The sequence below is a fragment of the Lissotriton vulgaris genome, chromosome 1_1, assembly GCF_964263255.1.
Source record: "Lissotriton vulgaris chromosome 1_1, aLisVul1.2, whole genome shotgun sequence".
In the NCBI taxonomy this organism is placed as follows: Eukaryota; Metazoa; Chordata; class Amphibia; order Caudata; family Salamandridae; genus Lissotriton; species Lissotriton vulgaris.
In genome coordinates, this window is record NC_141685.1 from 1048832965 (window position 1) to 1048857928 (window position 24964).

General features: G+C 44.9%; 1 protein-coding gene across 1 annotated transcript in view; it reads left to right on the plus strand.

Annotated features, from left to right (window-relative positions):
- EPOR (erythropoietin receptor) overlaps nt 1-24964 on the plus strand; it is a 195634-nt gene that overhangs the window by 106236 nt on the left and 64434 nt on the right. Inside the window, exon 4 of the mRNA XM_086962765.1 lies at nt 24048-24190. Coding sequence (XP_086818891.1) covers nt 24048-24190 — 143 coding nt within the window. The remainder of the gene's footprint in view (nt 1-24047; nt 24191-24964) is intronic.

Here is a 24964-nt window from a genome sequence, read left to right on the forward strand (position 1 = left end):
AAAATATCCATTACTTACCATATGATGCGTTGTAATGGCATGCGTTTTAATGGCATGTGTTGTAATGACATGCATTGGAATGGAATGTGTTGTAATGACATGCGATGTAAAGGCAGTTGCATTGTAAAAGTAGTGCGCTGTAATGACCGAATTGTAATGGAGGTTTCCCGTAGAGTTGAGTGTTGTACAGTGGAGTGCATTAGAGTGTAGTAGCATACAGTGGAACAGCGCACAGTGGAGTGGTGTAGAGTGGGGTACAGAGGAATAGCATGCAGTGGAGAGGTATACAGCATAGTTGCATACTATGGAATAGTGTGGAGTGTCGCAGAGTGGTGTGGCGTAGTACTATCATTTGATGGTAACTCCTTTATCATATACCCTGATTTCACGCCTATGGTTCAGGAAGAACGACAAAAGTTTCTGGATGTCAAGGCGAAACTGTGCAAATTACAAATTTGTTATGGATGTGTAGTTTAAGGTGTGTTTGTCCCAAATGAGATAGAAATAAGTGCATAAGTGGCGCACATGTCATAAAATTAGGAGATAATTATAACTTTCTAATGTTTGTGGAGCTTAATTTGGGTTTGTATACCAGACCTATATAAGGTTTTCCTAACTATACCTTATGTGCCACCGGTGGTTTTTATGTGAATATATATATATATATATATATATATATATCCAAAGGGACCCCCCCAGCCCCGGGGACCACCACCCCGGGCCTTTCTTTCCTGCTCCACTTTTCTCATGAAGCCCAACACTCCATTCCTCTCCCTTCCGCTGCACAGGTTTCCTTCCCTCCAGGACAGTTCAGAAGAGGTGAGGTTTGTACTGTGTGACATCTGCCTGGCAGTCAGGGCGCTTTGAGATCGGGGCGCACATCTACTGCTTGGGTTGGTACAGGAGAGAATCGGGATGCAGGGAAGGGTCTACAAGCTGGGCAGGGTTTGCGGGGCACCGCTGCTTTGGGGATAACACACATGGAGACGGGGTGAATGCAGACTCGCGCAGCCCATACAGCGCTTCGGGGTTCACAGCTCCTGTGGGATCACTCGGTGTTCGGGTGCCGGGAGCTCACGAGACCTATATAGGGGTTGGAGTTCAAGGCTCCTGTAGGGACGATACATTTAGATATCTGGTGCCTAGAGGGTCAGCAGCCTGCACTGGGATTCGGGCCAACAGCTCCTGTAAGGAAGGAACATGTGTAGACCGGGGTGCGCAGCTCTAGCGGATGATAAGGTTGCCTGGTGGCACATGCAGCCTCTACACGGCTTCGTAGCGCACAACGCATATTGGTATAGAGGGGAACTAGGTGGTGCACTTGCGGATGGTAGCCTTCCTGTGAGGCTCTTGCCGCCCAGCGATTGAAATCCTCAAAATATCCTGATATTTGGCAACTTTCGGGGTTTTTAGAGACATCCACTGGTGGCAAGGCCCCTCCAATGCACACTGACCGAGTTTCAGCCAAATAGGCAGAAGATTGCAGCCACGAGGCACTAGTGACTGCGCGCCGGGAACGACTTGTGGAAGTGGCCCTGCTTGGAGGTCGGCCACAACGGCTACGCAAGCCCACGGCTTCACACGAGGCTGCGGGCCGAAAACGGTGGCGGGCCCCGGACCGGTGTCTCAGACGGCGGAAAAGGCTGTGAGGAGCACTGCGACAGCAGAGGCGGCATCGCCGATCCTCCCCACCCCCCCTGTGCCTGGTCTTGGGGGAGAGCCTGGTGGACACTGAGACTGGAGGTGAGCCGGGAGGGGCCCCACTGCTCCGCTTGCCCTCTTGGATCGCGTGGGCTGACCATGTCCCTGGGACACCTTGAACTTTATCGAATCTGCTACCCCTCACCACCCCACATCCTTATGACCCAGCTGACTGCACTGATCTGCTGCGTTGCGGGGTCTTTTAGGGGAGCTCCAGGGTTGCTCTGCTGACTGTGTGGCAGGGGGTTACGAGCACCAATGTGGGGGGTGACTGTCGCTGGCCTGGACTGTGAAATCGCCACAGGGGCGGTGGCTTGGCCATCCTACGCCTTCCCAAGCGGGAAATACCACTGACATCAGCGCTACAACGGAGGAGAGAGGTGGACTGCACGACACGCCGGGGGCGCTGTGGGCCGGCTTGCCCTGGGTCCGGGTGAACCGCCATTACATCTAGCCCTTGTGAGTAGCCAAAGCCTGTAGGAGACGCCTGGACGCACTCGCGGTGCAACACATTGGAAACTGCTTGGGCGTGGAGCGCCGGAGGTTCCCGATGCACTGGTGGAAGTGAGACGCGATAGAGGAGTGGCCTCGACATATTACCGGTCCCCATTGGTGGTGGCTCTGTTGATCCTACCAACCTATAGTCCCAGTTGTGGACATTCGTGTGTGGATCGCCCACGCGGTGCTGCTGCGCCGCTAAGGACACCACAGTCTTGGGTAGGCCTGATGCGAAGCAACCGAAACTCACCTTTGACGCTGCCAAGAGACCGTCCCCTACAGGGCAGTACCATGATGATGGTAACTCCTTTATCATATACCCTGATTTCACGCCTATGGTTCAGGAAGAACGACAAAAGTTTCTGGATGTCAAGGCGAAACTGTGCAAATTACAAATTGACTACGCTCTTCTCTATCCAGCACGCTTAAGGGTTACGCACCAAGGCCGCCAGAAATTCTTCACAAAGCCACAACAAGTGGAAGACTTCCTTAAACAATTCAAACAATCGAACAGACCTGGTAATAAAGAGGAAGGGTCACCGGGATCTCCATTGGCGGCAGCAGATGAGGAAGAACAATGAACATTCCTAACAATATTGACATTGTCGAAATGGTGGTAACACTTGTGAGTATTGTTACATATGATTGGGGGGCAATGTACTTTCCTAGACAGTATCTATAGCTGGTTCCCCCGAAGTGCTTAATACTTGATCGCTGGGCACCCCTCTTCCATACTCACAGGGACCGCAGCCTCGGCTATGGATGTTCTGGGAGTGAGGGGTTGTCTCTTTGCCATTCACTCAGGAATAGGGCTGTGTTTAGTCCCTGGTAGGGGGACAGTTCAGGGTGGGTGGGGTGGCAGTATAATGCTGGCAGGTTGGGGTTGCTTCAGGGGGAGGGGGGAGGGAGCTGCAGGGACGTTTGGGGGTTAAATGTTTTGACCATGGTAGACACACACAGCCTTGTATTAAGAAGAGGCACATTGCAAGTGAGAGTTGGAAATGCATTGGATACACAGCAACTCACGGTGAATAGTGGCTGCTCTGTGATGTTATGGTAAAATGCGCTGTGTTTGGATGTTTTTAATTGGCAACTGTATGGCTCAAGAGGGTAAGACACAACTGAACATTATCACGTGGAATGTCAGAGGGCTAGGAGATCCTCGGAAGAAGCGCCAGGTACTGGCATATTTAGACAGACACAACACGCATATAGCTATGCTGCAAGAAACCCATTTTGCATCCCAAAAGTCTAATGTATTTGCCTCTAGATGGGCTATGCACAGTGTTTTCTCCTCTTATTCCAGCTATGCTAGGGGCACTGCTATACTGATTAAGAAACAAGTGCCTTTTTCCCTGGCAGGATCGGTTAGTGATGATAAGGGCAGATATTGCATAGCATGGGGGCGCATGGGCATGGAATCAGTTACGTTGGTGTGTTGTTATGGACCCAATGTGGACGATCCGGACTTCTTCTTCACCTTATGGGAGGCAGTGAGAGTTATTGGGACGAATCACATTGTCTGGGGTGGGGATTTAAACATTACCTATGCTCCTTCCTTAGATAGATCACACCCCGCTCCTCATCATCACACCAAGGCGGGCGCACTAATCAAAGACATCATCACAGAACATCAGCTGCTGGACGCATGGAGGCACATACATCCCTTGATGCGGGAAGGCACACATTTTACAGCACACGCAGCTACCTGGGCGAGGCTAGATCATTCGTTTGTTTCTCTAGGGCTCGGGCCTGCCATCTGCACGGTACAGCACTTGGCCCGAACATACTCTGATCATGCACCTGTCAGACTAGCGCTCACTCCGGCGGATTTTAGCCTGCCGCGCAGCACATGGCAATTTAATCCAAAAATGTTAATGGACACAGTCTTCCAGAAAGAACTGCAAGAAGAGATATTGGATTTCTGCGCGCAACAAGGGATCGGTGCAGAGCGTAGAGACCATTTGGGAGGCCTTTAAAGTCACACTGAGGGGGTATTGCATCTACAAAGGATCAGGGATACTTAGGGATATAACTAATATGCTTCGTAAGATAGAGCGAGACCTGAAGACATTGGAAGAGACATTGCACCATGCACCAGATCGGGACACCTACGAGAAATTCAGGACCAAACTCACAGAATACACGGAAGAGGCGCAGAGGGAGACCCACTTTAGGGGCAAACATTGGCAGGCTCGCCGATACGGGGAGGGGGAGCGTCCTGGCAAAACATTGGCAGATATCGTCCGTACACCGCGATACTCCAACTATGTGGTGGAACTCGAAAAAGTTGATGGGACGCGCTGCTGTGATACAGCCAGTATATTAGAAGAGTTTACCAATCACTATGAAGGTTTATATACCACCTCAGGGACCCCGAATGTAGAGCTAGATTATTATTTAGGAGACAAAGCCCTTGGCTGGCTAAGAGATGGGCATCGTGAATTTCTGTGCGCACCGCTTGAATTGGATGAAGTTCGCGAGGCCATAATGGAGTTACAATCTGGAAGGGCCACAGGAATGGATGGCATCCCCGTAGAATTCTATAAAACTTATATTGATATAATGGCCCCAATCCTTCGGGAAGTCTATGAAGAGTCCGTGGAGGTGGGATCTCTCCCCCGCCTATGAGGGAGGCCCTCATCATATACCTGCTGAAACCAGATAAACCGGCCCACCGACCACTCTCTTTGCTCAATTGCGATGCAAACATTTTAGCAAAACGTATTGCTAAACGTCTGAGTCTCCTACTAGAACATCTTATCCTCCCTGATCAGTCTGGGTTTGTTCCTGGAAGAGCCACTTCCCATAATTTGAGAACCCTCTTTACAATAATGAATAATGTTGCCTCTGAATTGCCCTTAACAGCGATATTTCTAGACGCCACGAAAGCCTTCGACTCTATTGAATGGCATTACATATTTGCGATAATGAGTCGAAAGGGATTTCCACCGCTTTTTCTGTCTTGGATCCATCTTTTGTATTATCAGCCAGGGGCCAAAGTGCTTATCAACGGCCAGTTGTCTCCGAGGTTCTCGATTACTAGAGGTACGCGCCAGGGGTGCCCTCTATCCCCACTCCTATTTACCCTGGCCACGGAACCCTTTGCAGCACGTTTGCGACAGCATCACAATGCCATGGCCTTACAATGTAACATGACACAAATCCTGATCTCTATGTATGCGGATGATGTCACCCTATATGTAAAAGACCCGCAGAATAATCTGAATACACTCTTGCAGGAGTTTATTGTTTTTGGGCGCCTATCTGGAGTTCAGATGAACTGGGGGAAATCCTGCATCTTCCCCTTAACTGACTCAGTGGAACGCTTTCCTCTGGATTACCCGTTGGAGTGGTGTGCAGATGAACTCCGATATTTAGGGATCGGAATCACTAGGAATAGGGAGGAACTCATGAGGCTCAACTACGGGGTGGCACTCACCCGCATAACTGATAAGGTAAATCGCCGGATAAGGCTCCCGCTGTCTATGGCAGGCAGGGCATCACTGATTAAAAGGGTGATCTTACCCCAGCTATTATATTTATTCTTGAATATCCCCTTTTTCCCGGGACGACATTTTTTCAAGGCCCTTAGGTCTGAGATGATTCGTTTAGTGTGGGGGGGGGCAAACAGGCTAGACTGAAATGGGCTGTGTTAACAAGAATATACCCGACAGTTGGCTTCGACATACCTGATTTTGAACAATATTACATCAGCGCTCAGGCACACTATTTATACTTTTGGATACATCAGCCCAAATATATGCCGCAGCTGGTAGCAGAACATTGGCTTGTTCATCCAATACCGATAGAGGGCGCTATATACATGACTCTAAATACCCAGGAGCGCACTCAGACAACTGTCCATGCCACGGTCACGGCGTGGCAGCAGATTGCGCGCCAATCCGAGACCCCTGTACTGTATTTGCCGCTGCTGTCACTGGTGTATCATCCAGACATGCCCCTCTTACAGGAAGCACTCTTTCATAAACTACAGGACCGTACGTCCATTAAACATTGGGGGGACCTGTACGAAAATGGGAAATTCCATACTTCTGATAGCATGTTTCGAGGTGCGCACTGCACCCCACTGGATGTATTCTTATACATCCGCCTTAAACAAGGTGTTAGATCCTTGCATGTAGTCTTTCCGGATGAGCCTCCGATACTTGCGCCACTGCAGACACTCTTACAGCAACCTTCGCCGAGACGACTAGTATCTCTGCTTTATCACACCATACGCACTCAGCACAATGCCGGAGCTACACCATCCCGCTCCAAATGGGAGGCAGAGCTAGGCGCACCCATAACGGAAGAGCAATGGGAATACTGCTGCTCGCACACCGAAAGAATATCGGCCAGCAGCAGGTTGAGGATCATACACTACAAATATCTCCACAGACTGTACCACACTCCGGTTAGTATGCACAAGCACCATCTTCGTGATACCGATGTGTGTGATAGGTGTCAAGTGCCACAGGCCGATTTTTTACACTTGTCATGGAATTGCCCGGCAATACACGATTACTGGGAACAGATTTTTACAGCGCTGAACCACATGACCAATACATGCATAGAAGCCACACCACTGGTTGCTTTATTGAGCTATGTCAAACATATTCCACTAACATACCACCGATATACGGCCCCCAAAAAGAGTAGACCAAGGAACATCACAGACAGAAATTAAATACTGAGCCTAAGAGAACTTCAGCCCTAATGAATAGTAAACAACCAGGTCTTAAGTTGGCGTCGAAAGGCTGGTTCAGAATCAGAAAACCTGAGATCAAGAGGAAGGCTATTCCAGAGCCTGGCAGCAGTGACGGTGAAAGATCTGCCGCCACCACGAGAAAGCCTAAATCTTGGCACCGTAAGAAGACGCAGGCTATTAGATCTCAGGTGTCTGACTGACAACGAGATCATAAGACGTTTTCTCAGATAGAGAGGGCCAATTCCATGGATGGCTCGGAATGTCAGGGTCAGAATTTTGAAATCAATGCGACGGGCTATTGGAAGCCAGTGGAGTTCAGCCCGGTAGGTCTTAACCGAGGAACGGGCAGGAATGTTACCAATGAGCCGGGCTGCCGCGTTCTGGACGATTTGCAGGCGGTCAGTTAGGTATTGGGGAACACCTGCATATAGACTATTCGCATAGTCTAGATGAGTGGTAATGAGTGCTTGGATGACTGTTTTGCGAGATGATTGAGGGAGGTAGGGGAAAATTTTCCTGATCATTCTCATTTTGGAGAAACAAGCACCTACCACTTTGTTGACCTGCACCTTTCCAGACAACGCGTTGTCAAAGGTAAAGCCAAGGTTACGGGCCGCTTGTACAGGAGAGGGGGGAGGATTCAAAACGGTGGGCCACCAGAGATTTGCAGGAGGGGGAGATTTCTTGCCAAAAAAGAGAACCTCCGTTTTGTCAGTGTTCATGGCAAGGTGATTTGATGCCATCCATGTGCAAATATTGCCAAGGCAGTTTCTGAAGTTGGAAAAGGAGGAGTCAGAGTGGTCTCTAAAGGAAAAAACAAGCTGAGTATCGTCAGCATAAGAGACCACTCTGACACCCCAGGACTCAACTACCCCGGCAAGAGGAGCCACATAGGCATTAAACAGTAAAGGGCTCAAGGCCGAACCCTGGGGCACACCGCATAAGAGAGGCTTGTCCTCAGATTCAAAAGGGTGCAGTGTAACCCTCTGGGAACGACTGGACAAGAAAGATTTAGTCCAGGCCAGCACTGTACCTCCTACCCCTAACTGTTGCAGGCGGGTGGCAAGTATGGTATGGGATACAGTATCAAATGCAGCGGATAGGTCGAGGAGGACCAACATGGCCTCCTCGCCCCTATCCACTGATTCCCTAATGATCTCAGAGACTTCTACCAGCGCCGTCTCAGTGCTGTAACCAGTTCTGAAACCGGACTGGGAGTCATGTAGGAGCTGGTTAGATTCCAGATACTGCGCCAGCTGTCTCTGTACCACCTTCTCCAAGATCTTAGCAGGTTTGGGCAGGAGCGAAATTGGCCGATAGTTACTAAATTGCAGGGGGTCAGCACCAGGTTTCTTCAGTATGGGAATAAGCCTGGCCTGCTTCCACACTGAAGGAAACTGTCCGCAGGACAGGGAGGTATTCCAAATGGAGAGGAATGGATTTACTAGAACAGGGGCAAGAACGCCCATGACCTTAGCCGCGACAGGGTCTAGGGGAGAACCAGACTTAACGCTGTGTAGCAAAGACAGCGCGAGGTCTGGAGTCAACTCATTAAAGGAATTAAAAGAACAGAGAGGAGAACATAAATTATCTTCAGAGGAGTTAGAGGATACCGGGGCAAAGGAGGAGGAGAGTTTGACTATTTTCTCCTGAAAGTAATCAGAAAGACCATTACACAAAACTTGAGATGGGATACATTGGGATTTTGAGGCCGGGGGATTAACAAAGTCCTTCACAATAGAAAAAAGAGTTTTGGAGGAATTATGCGCCTGTGAAATGAGAGTCGAAAAATAAGTTCTCATTGAGGAGCGTTTCAATTTGTGAAAGTGATTCCGGGCCGATTTATATGCCAGTTTGGCTAGAGGGTCATAATTCAGTCTCCATTTACGTTCCAACTGCTTACACTTGCTTTTCTCCTCACGAAGCAGAGGAGAAAACCAAGGAGCAGAGGGGCGAGATCTAGCAGAGGAGAGAGGACAAAAAGGAGCCACAGAGTCAAGAGCGGCACAGAGAGTCGAATTAAATCTAGTGGTCTCAGAATCAAGATCCTCAAGTTGATTGAGTTGGAAACGTAAATGAGTTTCCAAGGAATCACAGGTTACTTTAGCCCAATTCCGACCTCTAGCTCTGTTAAGAGGGGAGGGGGAGGGAGGGGAAGGGGCCGTAATGGTAAATGGAATCAGAAAATGATCTGTCCAAGTAGTGGGGATCGGAGGAGAGGAGGAAATACCAGGATGATTAGAAAAGATGAGGTCAAGTGTATGGCCTGCAATATGAGTGGGACCGATAACTAATTGGGTCAAGGTAAGTCCAAGTAAGGCTTCTAGCAGGGAAGAGGCTCGTGAGCAAGAGGGATTATCGATATGGAGATTAAAATCTCCTAATACAGAAAAATGGGAATGTTTGAGGGAGTAATCTGCAATAGTATGTGTCAGAGCCTGTAGAGAGGAGGAAGAAGCAGAGGGAGGGTTGTAGACCAATATGCCCGCACAGATGATGCTGGCGGAGTCCATTACCGTGAAGTAGGCGGCTTCAATGAGGCCAAGGTTGGGAATTTTCGTAAGCTTAAGTTTAAAATGTGATTTGGCAATAACCGCAAGACCTCCTCCGGACTTAGAGTTGTCTCGGTTAATACCAATGAAGCAGTAGCCGGGGGGAGTAGCAAGATGGATGTCTGGTTTGGAGGAATCTTTGATCCATGTTTCCGTAAGAAACAAAATGTCCCACTTATGGGTATCAAGGGATAGCCAGATATCAGAGGCATGGGCAGGAAGGGATCTGCAGTTGATTAATGCCGCTTTTAAGATGGTAGAGGGTTGACCTATAACAATCGCGGGAATAAGAGGAGTTTTAGATATCATGGGGAGACTGATATTGCAGTGAGGGCAGGTATAAGCCGTAGACTCCAGATCCTGAGGATTACAGCGAGTTATAGGAATACAGGTACCCGGGCGGAGTAACAGCAATTGATCCGGGGTCCAGGAGATGTTTGGAATGTGGGAGGCAGGGGGACTGGCGCTAGGCGCGGGTCCGGCGCGGACGGGCGCAGACGGGCTTGCCTTAGGCGCGTCTTCGGCGCGCCATCGGCGCGCCCGCTGCGCCCGCCCGCTGCGCGGACGGGTTGGTCTCTTTTTTATATCCATAACCATCCAGCAGTGGGAGGAGGGTGGGAGGCGTCCAGGAGCTGGAGCGCTACCCTGCCTCCCCCCAAGATGGCGGTTCCGCGTTCTCCCGGCCGGCGAGAGCGCTGTGCTCAGCTGCGCCGGGGGAGAGAGAGCAGGTCGGGCCCCTGGGACGTAAAGATCTCGTCCGGACCAACAGGGAGGTTTGTCACAATAAAAATGAACCAGTTAAAATATTCACAATTTTTTAAAAATAACCAAATCAGCGTGGCGTCTGTAGCCCAAGTAAAAATCACCTGGCAAACAGAAAGTCGATGAAGCAGCACACGCACACTCTCAAGCAGAATTAATGATAGCGGAATATAGAGATAGAAAGATGCCCCCGGCTTCCGCCTCAGGGGATAGCAAGTAATCTGTATGTTAAGGGGGAGGAGGAACTTAAATAGTGAGGGAGGGCGGGAGGCGTCCAGGAGCTGGAGCGCTACCCTGCCTCCCCCCAAGATGGCGGTTCCGCGTTCTCCCGGCCGGCGAGAGCGCTGTGCTCAGCTGCGCCGGGGGAGAGAGAGCAGGTCGGGCCCCTGGGACGTAAAGATCTCGTCCGGACCAACAGGGAGGTTTGTCACAATAAAAATGCACCAGTTAAAATATTCACAATTTTTTAAAAATAACCAAATCAGCGTGGCGTCTGTAGCCCAAGTAAAAATCACCTGGCAAACAGAAAGTCGATGAAGCAGCACACGCACACTCTCAAGCAGAATTAATGATAGCGGAATATAGAGATAGAAAGATGCCCCCGGCTTCCGCCTCAGGGGATAGCAAGGGCCACATTGAGTCCGTTCCGCCGGGTTCCATTCGGCCGCAGGCATAACGATCCCCACGGAGAGGCTCCCTCTCCGGGGCAGGATACGCCGGAGCAGAAACAGGCCGTGAGGGTCGGGCCAGCAACATGCAACAACGCCCGGCGGGACCCCTACCCCGGGGCACCAGCGGTGCTAGTGCCGAGCCTCCGGGCCGGGGCCCCCCGCGACGCAGCACGTGCACCACCCGTCGCCTCACCTCAGGTACAGCACCAGGCAGCAGATGGTTGCAAAGTAGTTCAGAGAAATTTTCGAAAGTTTCAGAGACCGGACCCGACCACCCTCGGCAGTCCGTTGTTGTTCACTTTGGACCCGGGTAGACCAGAAATCGAGGCCCCGGCTTCCAGTCTGGGTTAGGCCTCAAAATTTTTTCGATGTTACTGCACACCAGAACATCAGAAAAATTCCGCGATCACACCATCGGGATGCAGACTAGTTCACCCACACAAATCCGGGGCAGGAAAACAGGATATTCGACAGGATAAGCGAGCGGAGGACGGGGGTCAGCGGAGCCGGGAGACTATGCGGCCATCTTGGTTGGTGTCGTAGCTCCTCCCCCCTGCTATGAACTTTAAAAAAAAGGCCCTACACCAGAACTACAAACTGAAATCACAACAGCCATACAAGAATGGCTAGAAGCTGGTCTAATAAGCAAGGAGGAACACCAATACATGAGCAACAAATTTCCAACGTTCCCAACCTTCTACTGTCTCCCAAAGGTACACAAAAACAAAGAAAACCCCCCGGGAAGGCTTATTGTTTCTGCCAATAATTCTGCCAATAATTCACTGCTATAAAGGTTTTCTAACTATATAGACCGATCTAGTAAAGGATCTCACATCCTATATAAAAGACACAACTGATCTCCTTAAAAAAACTAGAACATATCACCTGGCAACCATCCTACAAACTCATCTCAATGGATGCTATATCATTGTACACCAACATTGAACATCAGATTGGTATAAATGCGTGTAAAAACTATCTTGGAAAAAGGATTATAAAGTACAGAGAACACAACAAAATGCTGAATCAAATGATCCATCTGTGCTTACACAACAATGTTTTCTTATTCAACAAAAAAATCTACAAACAAATACGTGGCTGTGCCATGGGCTTTTCTTTTTCCCCTAATTACGTAAATCTAACAATAGGATGGTATGAACAAAATGAAGCTTGGAAGACTGAAAATTATGAGTGGAAGAAAAAAACTGTTATGGTTGAGGTTCATCGATGACCTTTGTATAATCTGGGATGGCACACCAAACGAATTTGAAAAGTACTTCGCGAAATTGAACAACACTCCCACCAATCTCAAATTCACCTACGATATAAGCACGGAACGGATTGTGTTTTTGGACACGGAAATTTATATTGAAAAAAATAATCTGGAAACCACATTACACCGGAAGCACACAGCTACCAACTCAATATTGCACGTCAGAGTTTCCACAACAATTGAGGTGGAGTATCCCGCATGGGGAATTCCTCCGCCTAAAAAGAAACTGTTCAACTGAATTGGAATTCCAAAAACACAGTCTGAAGGCATCAGAGAGATTCCAAAAAAGAAAATATCCACCAAAAATAGTGGCAAGTTGTCTCAAAAAAGTGAAAGAAATAGACAGAAGAGAAATTCTACATAAAGAAAAGGAAATCAAAAATTATGAAACAATCCGACTAATAACAACATACAGTGCAGAAAAGCAACAATTATCGAAAGTGATCAGAAAGCACTTGGGAATTCTTCGGTCAGATCAAACACTAGCCAAAATCATTGGAGACCACCCCTCAATTACTTATCGACGAGCCAGAAATCTGGTCGACCAACTAGTCCACAGCCATTACAGAGAGAAACCCATGATAACATGGTTACAACAAGAAGGATTCGGCCTTGCAGACAATGCAAAGTGTGTAAAATTGCAACTGCCACAAAGACAATCACAATGCATGAAAACAAAACATGGCGGATAAAACAACATTTAACCTGCAAGAGCACATTTGTGGTCTATGTAATAACTTGCCCATGCAACAAAAGATATATCGGCAGCTCGATATTTGAGGCTAAGAAAAGAATCCTTGAACACACGAGAGACACCACCCATCGAGATCAGACCAATGCCATTGCCAAACAAATGAACCAATATCATGGTAACAATTGGGAAACCCTGAGATACTGTGCAATTGATAAACTAGCGGAATCCGAGAGAGGAGGCGACCGCAGAAAACTCTTAAGACAGAAGGAGTACAAGCATATCATCGCCTTCAGAACGCTCGAACCACGAGGCCTGAATCAAACTGAAGAATTACATGTTCATCTCTAAAACTGTTTGACTGATACATATATTCACTCACCTGAGAAGGAAATCAACACCCAGAAGACTCAAGAAACATCCAGGGTCTCGAGTGACAACAGATGGACATATTATGCTCACCAGAGAGCACTGAAAAACTCGCACTGGCCAGTAAAAATAAACCCTGGTCGACGTCAGAAAGAACAGCTAAATTGGAACATGCCGATCCGCACCCATGAAAAAACTGTGAAGTAACTCAAACTCACCAGAGAGACATTTCATTAACATAAAAATATAACTCATGAATAAATGTGCAGAGTATCCGTATATTTGCAAATAATTCCCTTTCCACGCATTATGCATGCAAAGAGCATTTTTTAACATCACCTTGCTTAGTTGTAATATCGAAAGATGTGAAAAACTATATCACCCAGAATGCACTTTCATTCACTTATGATTGTTTTTTTCAAATTTTGCACTAAACATAAAAGAAGCCTCATGTTAGAGATCAACACCCGTGATCGAGCCTTCGGCTGAAGGCGAAACGCGTTGGGTTAATGACGAGACAAGCAAAATAAAGCTGTTGGTATGAGCAAAATTGCTGCCTGAGTTAGTGCCTTTTTCTGCCTGCTGGCTGCATGTCGGACCTGTTGGCCTCTTCTTCTTGCCCACGGAGAAGGTTTGCTGACATTAATTAGCGTGACAACCAGTATCGCGCTGAAAGAGGCCCCCGCACTGCAAGCTGGCCCCAGTCACGCTGGTATTTCTACTTTGGTGGATGTTTCTGTACCCAGGTTACTGGGAGGACTGGGGCCCACCTTCGGACTCGGCAACTTATGAGGCAGTTTTGGAGCGATTGTGCCCCATGCCGGGCGAGCTGGATTTCCGGACCTGCCCCTGCTAATTGAAATGCCGGGACTCTATGGTTGGTGCGGTCTGGGGAGACGAGGAGGCACAAGCTATGCTACTTCAAGGTGACTTTGGCCCGTGACATTTTTATTCCCCCCGTTGCTGCATCAGAGTAGCACACAGCATTCTGGTACATGAAGTTCTGACGCACTGGGCGTCCCACATCATTAAAGCCAACAGCCATCACGATCTCGCGCTGTTCGGGGGGCGGAGCCTATCTTTCACCTGGCAGGATGTTAATTGGTATTTATACCGGTGAAAACTTTAGCATCCTGCTATACCCATCGGGCGCTGAAGAGGCTCAACACCATGCCGAAATGCATCCGCCCTGTCATTTGGTTTTTTGCTGGCATTAAAGTAACCTCCTCCCTCTCCCCTGCTGTGGCCTCTTCTTCTTGCCCACGGAGAAGGTTTGCTGACATTAATTAGCGTGACAACCAGTATCGCGCTGAAAGAGGCCCCCGCACTGCAAGCTGGCCCCAGTCACGCTGGTATTTCTGGATGTTTTTGTACCCAGGTTACTGGGAGGACTGGGGCCCACCTTCGGACTCGGCAACTTATGAGGCAGTTTTGGAGCGATTGTGCCACATGCCGGGCGAGCTGGATTTCCGGACCTGCCCCTGCTAATTGAAATGCCGGGACTCTATGGTTGGTGCGGTCTGGGGAGACGAGGAGGCACAAGCTATGCTACTTCAAGGTGACTTTGGCCCGTGACATTTTTATTCCCCCCGTTGCTGCATCAGAGTAGCCCACAGCATTCTGGTACATGAAGTTCTGACGCACTGGGCGTCCCACATCATTAAAGCCAACAGCCATCACGATCTCGCGCTGTTCGGGGGGCGGAGCCTATCTTTCACCTGGCAGGATGTTAATTGGTATTTATACCGGTGAAAACTTTAGCATCCTGCTATACCCATCGGGCGCTGAAGAGGCTCAACACCATGCCGAAATGCATCCGCCCTGTCATTTGGTTTTTTGCTGGCATTAAAGTAACCTCCTCCCTCTCCCCTGCTGTGGCCTCTTCTTCTTGCCCACGGAGAAGGTTTGATGTGTGTGTGTGTCCCTGGTGGTCTTCTTGAGAAAGGAGAGATGGAGTGTATATTTAGTGCGGTTTTCAGTTACGCGCACGAGGGACCCTCTCAGTAATGTGGCCAAGTCGAAAATTGGAGAAGGAGTGTTTTTGCCGAGGAGTCGGGTGAGTTTGACCGCCCGCCACAGGAACCTCCGAGGCGCTTGAGGCAGCTGGGAACATCGTGCACAGAAGGTGTGGAGTGACGCTGACACCCGGTCTGTGCTTTCAACTGCTTAGCCAAGACAAGAGGTGGTATAGAGTTTGGGACACGACAGCAGACACAAACTTTTGTTTTAATTAGTGAAGCCCCCAACTTCCTGAAGCGGATTGCCAGCGCGCTGTACCCTGGGACTGGTAGTCCCCAAAACTGAAGCGAGCAATAGACAATTGGCTCCAGGTGAGGCCAACCACCACGAGGAGGGAGGAGCTCATAAAGAATCACTGCATGGGAGCTCTCACTGTTTAAGGACTTTTGGCGTTTGATAAAGGCACATGCCTGAATAAATTACCTGCTTGAACGTCCCGCAAAAAAAGGTCGTCCTCTTGAGAAAGAAGAGATGGAGTGTATATATATATATATATATATATATATATATATATATATATATATATATATATATATATATATATATATATATATATATATATATATATATATATGTCCTTTTTGTTAATTGTTAATTAGGATCTTTATTAGTAATGGCTATCAATTCTTTGTTTCTATGTCAGCTAATATTTCATAAGATTTTCTGATCTGGTCTTAAGGTGGCTTTTGCCTCCTGACCATATAGCTCAGTGTAGTCCACCTTGAAAGCATCTCATACTATATCTGAATCCGCAGACCCTATATTCACTGCCAAACAATTTGTTATGCAATGTTCTATAAATGTAATATAGTCTGTGTCTAAAAGGTGTTCTCCAGCAAGTACTACGTTTTGTATGTTACACAAGTTCAGTTCTAAAACAAGAAGATTATGAGAATATGAATAAAATGTGTAGCTGTGATCAGTAGAGTGTAATGTAATTCAACAGTCTGCACGGATATATATATTCCCATAAATATTTGTATAGAATGCCTAACTCTAGACTTTCTCTGATATACCTGAGCCATTTTACCACCTCTGTCTAGGCTGCAGTTAATAGTACCACATAATATTAATGGTGTAGACTACTGCATTAACTTAGTTGCCAAAAGTTCATACACTTCAGGGTTTTCTACATTTGGTCCTTAAACTGAACATATATAATAAAATTATATGCCGCTTATATGTGTTGTGCTAGTACCTATCTTCCTTTAGAATCTGCGCCCTTTTTAACTATGTTGCATCTAATCTGGAGAATTATTGTCGCAACACCACTTGTTGTGTATGCCAGCAATCGGTATTCAAGACTGTTTAGTAACGTCCTATCTGCAAAAGACACATTTCTTGAATACATTTCACATTTATACACTATTTTTTTCACTTCCATTTGTTTAGTAAAATAACATTCCCTTATAATCTGCATTCCCCTGCCTCCCCCAACCAATCCCATCATCTCACCCTCTAGTGCAAATCTTCCCACCCTCTTCATTGAAGCCCCATAGGTCTGACCTTTGCCACCCTCATTAGAGGAGCCATCAACTATTAGGGGAATCATCCTTGCCACACCTCTCTGCAGAAAGATTGCACCCTCTCTGAGCATATTGTCCACCGTTCCACCCAGAGTGCAATTTATCAATGAAACGCATTTTGTTTAACTACAGAGTATCTAATCGCTTCTTTTCCTCGATTTCTGAAAGAAAAATATACACCTGAGAGTCCTTTTTCCCTTTATGACGAACTGGCGTCAACAAAAATCCTGGCAGATGTTATTCTGGGATGGCTTTATCAATTGCTGTATGCAACATCTCCTTTCCACAGAGATGTAACAAAAAGCTGGTCTTGTAAAAAAAAAAAAAAGGAGGGGGGGACTTCTGATTTCACTTTGGCTTCAGGTATGGCCTTTTCAAAGATATTTTTGACCGAGCATAAAGTTCCTGAAAAAACAAAAACAAGATGGCTCTAGGGTTTAATGTCGTATTATAGACAATAAGATGTGAGCAATTAGGGTTTTAGGGAAAGAGATGTGCACGCAGGAATTTTGATCACAGTCCCAATCACTTAGACCCATGATTTTTGACCGGTCAAATTATGCATGAAATTTGCCGTTCCGTGCGGATTTATGCTTCCAAATCTTCTGACCTGTAAATTCAACAACGATGGTCCTGCACCCAGAAAATGTGTGTGTTGGAACAGCAGACCAGTCATGATCAGGCAAGGGGGTATCTTCTCAGTGTATGCTGTTCCATCTTACTCGTAACTGGGACATTAAGATCATTTTTGTACATAATGCCATTGCAAACAGAAAACCTCAGAAAAGGTAATCTTACAGAAAAAAATCTGCAAATGTTTGCCATTTTGCATATAAAAGATTAGTGAGAGGTACATTCTCAAAAACTGATTTTACATTTTTGGCTGGGGTCGACCGCAGTGAAAATGATCTCACTATGCAGTGAAAAGTATCTTGCAATGTGAAAAAAAAACTTTGCTCAAGCTAAGAGAAACCAGGAAACTTTGCTAGCTTGATGAAGGGTAAAAATCAGATGATTCACAAAACTTTGCACACCCGAGTTCAAAGTGTGACCGGTGTGCTTCTGGTAGCTGAGTGATGTGTATGCGAAGATGCTTCATTACTTAGGAATGGAATGTTTGGAACTGTGGTGAGGGAGTGGTCCATGCCTGAATGATTACCTGTAGTGAAAGATAAAAAAGAGTGAAACGATATGGCATGAGCATGGAAGACATATAGCTGCTAGTGGAATATGTGTTACAGATACTACATGAGAACCATGTGCAGTACCTGAATATCACTGTCAGGGTTCACTGACACAACATTGATGTAAAAAATATTGATGTAAAAATATTGAGTAAAAAATATAGACAACAAAAAATAGACTCCTATACTTAAACAGGTTAGTATAAACATAGCGACTAAAAATATCGATGTAAAAAATATAGATGTATAAAATATTGACTTTTATATAAATATAAGATATATTAAATATTAAATATAATTTCAACAAAATAAAATACATTGAATATATATTTTAATAAAATATAAGAAAAAAACTTTGAGAAAAAATAAACACACAACACAATAATTGATACATATATATATATATATTTACTTTAAAACAATTAATAAACCGTTATTTTTAGTTTATGTTAAAAGTTTAAAATAATATAAAAAATACAAATATATATTAATGATTTCAAATATTTAAAAAACTAAATCTATAACAAATGAAAACATTAAACTATAAAAAATATTTAAACTTAGATTTCATAATACAATCAGTGCAACAGTAGGGAAAGTGTTGGATTGCAAAGGGGTAAAAAAAAAAACTATTTCCACTCCAGTGAATGCAACAGTAGGGAAAGTGTTGGATAGTGGAGGGGAAAATAACTATTTCCAATCCAGTGAGTGCAACAGTAGGAGAAGTGCTGGATAGCGAAGAGGTAAAAATTACTATTCCCACTCCAGTGAGTGCAACATTAGAGAAAGTGTTGGTTAGCTGAGAAACAAAAATTCCTATTCACACTTAAACAGTTAAATATATATATATATATATATATATATATATATATATATATATATATATATATATATATATATATATATATATATCCAAAAGAAACACGCTCCAGTGGGAGATTCCTCGCCTTTTACCGGGGTGGCTCACTGCCGGCGGAGCAGCCGGTAATCAATATCCATACACAGAAGCGGCGTTCCAGCGAGCACTCGGGTCATCAAAATCACACACAGGGGTCAAGATCTTTAGATCAGCAAAACCAGGTTTATTAACTTCATAAACCCGTCGTGACGCGTTTTGTGTGTGAACAAGCGCTCTATGAAGCGCGAAACGCGTCACGACGGGTTTATGAAGTTATTAAACCTGGTTTTGCTGATCTAAAGATCTTGACCCCTGTGTGTGATTTTGATGACCTGAGTGCTCGCTGCTTCTGTGTACGGATATATATATATATATATATATATATATATATATATATATATATATATATATATATAATGAAATTAAATCATAAAATGAATCAAACAATATTTCAAAAATGAAAAATAAAATATATCAAATATATGAAAAGGAAATATTTTAATATTAATTATATAATTATATATAACAAAAACTTACAAATATTACATAAAATAAAATATTAAATACATACAAAATACTCTAGAAAATATTTACTAGCAAAACAATGAAATAATACATAAATGTATTTATTGTATTTCCTACCCTATAACACCACACCAAAAACAAAACACTTCACAATAAAATTTGCTTCCATAGTTAAGATAATTAATAATTAATTAAATAATATGTTAATTAAAAACGAATGAACATTAATTGCCTAAACACACTTTAACACTATAATATCCACAACACACACTTAAAAATAAACTATGAAATAATAAAACACAATTAAAACCTATTTTTAAATTGAAAACTTTTACTATTAACAACTAATAATAAAGTAATTAAAATGTATTTAATACCCACCCTTTACCCATTTAAAAGTAAAAACAAAACACAAAAAATAAACAATTACTCAAAATAAATATCAAATAATTAACATTAATTAACAAATATTTATTAATTAATTAAACACAAATTACTTCCCACCCTTTACTCCTAGAAACACAAAACACACCTAAAATTAATTACACAATTACCTTAATAACATTTTTATTAATGTAATTAATATCAATTTACAAAAAATAAATAAGAAAATATAAACTACGTTACACCCTTTACCCCTATAAACACCAAAATACACACCTAAATGTAATTACACAATTACCATAATTAATTACCAATTAATTAACTAAAATTAATTAACAACCAATTATTAATTAATAAATTAAAAATGAATTACTTCCCACCTTTTACCCATATAAACACCACAACACATACCTAAAATTAATTACACAATTACCACATATTTGTATTAGAATTGGTACTTGAAATTAGTTATATTCCACTTACGCTGGGGGTGTCTATAGTCTTTAGCTCGATGATGGTGCATTGGGCAATAACACAATTTATTTCTGTGTAATAATATTGCTATTTTAATGTTTTGTTTGTCTTGTTAAAAACTTTGATGGTTATTATAACAAAAGAAAGGAAATTACTACTACTACTAAACAATTACCATAATTAATTACCAATTAATTAATTAACATTAATTAACAACCACATATTAATTAATAATAAATTACTTTACACATTTAAAACTATAAAATCTCAATTAAACAAATATTAATAAATAAAAAAATAAAACAAAATCAATTAATTGAATATAATTAAATTATTTCCCACCCTATTCCCCAATAAACCCAGAACCCAGTAGGGAACTAAAACCGCAAAATTCAAATAATTTTTTTTAATAACTACAAAAAAAGTAACATATATACTAAAAATACAAACAATTATTATACAAAAAAATACATCACATATATATAAAATACATACTAAAATACATAACATTAATTAAAAAACGATATTTTTAACAACTATATTTTTGCAAACTATATTAAACAGTTCAATGTTTTTAAAATCGATATAACGTACCTTAGGTCGACATTCTTGACCACGATAATGTTGCTGTCAATATTTCCTAACCACGATATTTATTACTCGATATTTGTGCAACTCGATATTTTTTACTCAATATTCTCAATATTCAGAATATGGTCTGACATAAATATTATGTCCTAAATATTGATTACAAACGTATTGCCACACTGGAGTCAAATAGAAAATCTACACTGAACGAAACAATATTTTTGTAAATGGTAAATTGTTCAAATTATGTCACACAACATTTTTGTAGATGATATTTTGACATACAACCAGAATCAATTTACACCTGTACATAATTCTTAAAGAAGTCTAAGGGGGTCATTAGGATGGCGGGCGGACTTTGTCTGCCCTCCATCCTATCGGGAATTGGGACCGCCTCCCATAAGGGTGGGGTACCTGTGGGGGCCATTAGATTGCGCCCGGCACAGTGGCGGGCGCATCCTCCATTCCTGTCACTGTGGCGGGCGGTGCACTCAGCACCGCCCGCCACAATGCCAGGAAGGCATGTTGTGCACTTCCATGCACAACATGGCAGGCACTGCGTGGTGCCTGCCATGTTGTGCATGTAACTGCAGGAGGACACCATAGGTACCCCCCATGTGCACCCCTCAGAGTCCCTGGGGACCTGAAAAGGGCCCCGGCAAGCAATTACCGCATGCCTTTCCATGGTGGCAATGCCGCCACAGAAATACATGTTTTCTCCCCATGATAATATGGCTGGCGGTGTCTGACAGACACCGCCACCATATTAAACTCTTTTACGCCCGGTCAACTTGTTGACCGGGCCGAAAAGCGGCAGACGGTCTTTCCGTCTGCCACGGCCCCCGCCATAGTAAAATGGCAGGGGAAATGGGTGGCGGGCGGGACGGATCTCGGGCGGATCGCCACAGCCATGCGGGTGGTGGCGATCCACCCGAGATCCTAATGGGCCCCCAAGTGTATCTGGAAACAAGAACAATTATATTGTTATAGTAACTTTTTTCACAGAATAACCTTTTTATATGCAGTAAAAGTTATTCTTTGTGCAATGGGTGGGTTCAACCTTTACACTATGTCCCATATGTTAAACTTTGACTGCTCAACAAACCTGAGAGTTAGCCAGGAAACACATAAATGAAAAATATGAGGTTTAATAAGAATTAATAAATATATTAGGTATGTCACACTGATCAGACTAAGAAATATACCTCATGTCTCCTCAAGCCAAGAAAAATATCCCTGTAGTTCTGCACCTAGGGCCTCATTAGGATGGCGGGCGGGATTTGCCCGCCCGCCACCCTAACGGAGAAGAGGACCGCCCGCTAACAGTGCGGGGGTCCCGACATATGTATTAGGATGCGCCCGCCACACAGGCGGGTGCATCCTGTATGTCTACCATTGCGGCGGGCGGAGCAGGAATCTCCGCCCGCCGCAATGGTAAAAGTGCACGTTTTGCTTGGCAACGCGCAACACGACAGGCACCGCGCGGTGCCTGCCATGTTGCACTCTGACATGCGGGGGGGTACCATAGGTACCCCCCATGTGCACCCCCCAAGCCACGGACTCCCAGGGGGCCCGCAAGGGGCCCCCGCAGGGAGTCTCCGCATGCCTTTCCGTGGCGGCATTGCCGCCACGGAAATGCACTGTGTAATGCACATAGTAATATGGCGGGCGGTGTCTACAAGACACCGCCACCATGTTACAGGCTTTCCGCCCCGGCCGCTAGGCGACCGGGGCGGAAAACAGGCGGGCGGTGTTTCCGACCGCTGCGGTCCCCTCCGCCATCGTAATATGGCGGGGGGGAATGCAGGGAAGGATGGCGGGCGGATTGCCTCCGCCAGGGTGGCGGTGGCCACCGCTACCCTGGCGGAGGCAATCCGCCCGCCATCCTAATGGGGCCCTTAGTTTCAGGTCCTGCTATTCTCCTCATACAAAGCCACTTCTGGGTATTTTCTCCTCTGGCTTTTAGCCTAGATTTAGGTCAGTATTACTGCCCTTCCTAGTCCCTAGATCGGGTGTCTCTAGCCGGTTGAGCCCGAGCTAACAGTAGCTTATAGACAACTTCAGTATAGCTCACAGCCCTGAGTTCATTTTTAAATAAGCAGAGGGCAGTCAGAGAAAATCCTCCCATTTCAATAAATGGCTGTATTTCTCTGTTATAAATATGGCACAGTGTCTACAGGCCACTGGGTGCAAGATGCCTACGGTTTCTAAATAAGACACTCTGAAATAGGAGACAATTTAAATGATGATTTTTTTGGAATACAAATAAACATAAAGTTAACTCTTCAATTTTATTTTCTACCATTTCATAGTGTCGCCTTTACACTCAGCAGGCATCTTGCTCACAGTGGCTGGTAGACATGATGTCATATTTATAATTGAAAAATACAGTCATTTTTGTAAGTGAGAGAAATTTAAAGTGCAGAAAAAAGTTCCATATTATGAACATTTGTGCATCACATATGACTCCAGTTTAAATTTCTCTCATTTAAAAAAATGGTTGTATGTTTTTGTTATACATGTAATGGTGCCACATATGGCACAAGGTATGTTGTGTGCCACAAGCACATACAAATAATCACCTATAAACATATATCACATTTATGTGCACACATGTTCATACCTTTTGAAAGATCACACTCTCACTGACACAAATGGCAGCTCAGGGAGAGGTGTGGCGCCGCCGGCCAGGGTGACTGACTCCGGAATCTGGGGATCACGGTTCGATCCCCGGGGCCGGCAGCAGATTAGCCCAGCACCATGTGGCTCTGGGCAATAGCTTGTTTAATCTTCCCGACGGCCCCCAGCGCCTAGAGACCCTAATGTGTGATGGTTTGCGCTTTACAAATGTGGATTATTATTATTATTATTAGTCATAGTGCCATAGTCAAAGTATTTTATCCAAATCGCAGTATCTGGCTCTATGGGAATTAGGCTTAAAGTCAGTGAAGCTAGGCGTGGGGGTCTCTGGTAACATTGCGTGAGTGGCTTGGCCTTCAGTGGCTCACAATGATTTTCAGTCATTAGAAGCAGCTCTATCAGAAGTAACTCTTCATACAGAAAAGGTTGGATACCCTTCTCCAGATGGACAAAGTAGAGATTTATTCCCATCCGAGTTCTTACATAAATCAGAGTAAATGCCCTTTCAGTCTTCACCAGGATTCAGACAGAATTAGTGGCCATCCGTGTCTCACATGTTTTTTTTACCTTTCCATCTCCAGTACTTTTAGATGCTCCATCTAATGTGTCCGTGCAGATGAATCGGAAGAGGCAGCTGGTGATCCGGTGGCGCCCACCTTACTTCAAAAACATGCCGTTCATCATTATGTATGAAGTAAACATCTCAACCTCTGATGTCCAGAAGGTAAGAAATACACAGATCCCTGGGAGCATAGGGGCACAGACTGGCCATTGGACAGACACAGAAGCATATTGTCAAGTTCAAGTTTATTATTTTTTTGGGGACTCGTATGAGGTCCATATAACATAATACAGACAATGAATGCAATTTAATATAAATTGATAAACCTCTTAAAGAATTAAAAAAAAAAATGTAATGTAATTTACTGTAAAGAAGATCAGTTGTTGTGCTTTTTCTACTCAGCAAGCAATAACATTTCTAAAAAGAGGCTTCAAAAAATTACAACGAAAGACAAGCAATCATGAAAATGACAAAGATTAAGGGGCCCATTACGATGTCGGGCGGATTGCCCCCGCCAGGCTGGCGGTAGCCACCGCCAGCCTGGCGGGGTAATCCGCCCGACATCCACTCCCGAATGCCCCCCGCCATTTTAGTATGGCGGGGGGACAGTGGCGGACGGAAAGATTAATATGGTGGCGGTGTCTCATAGACACCGCCAGCCATATTAGTATGGGCCAAATCGGATGCCTTTCCGTGGCGGCGATGCCGCCACGGAAAGGCATGCGGTCTTCACTCTGTGGTACCCCCCAGCATTTGCATAAACAAAGCGGCAGGCACCACGCGGTGCCTGCAGCTTTGTTCATGCAAATGCGCGCATTCATTTTTAACATTGCGGCGGGCGGTGCAGTGAGCACCGCCCGCCACAATGTTAAAAATGGGGATGCGCCCGCCACTGTGGCGTGCGCATCCTAATGCAGACATCGGGACCCCTGCCCT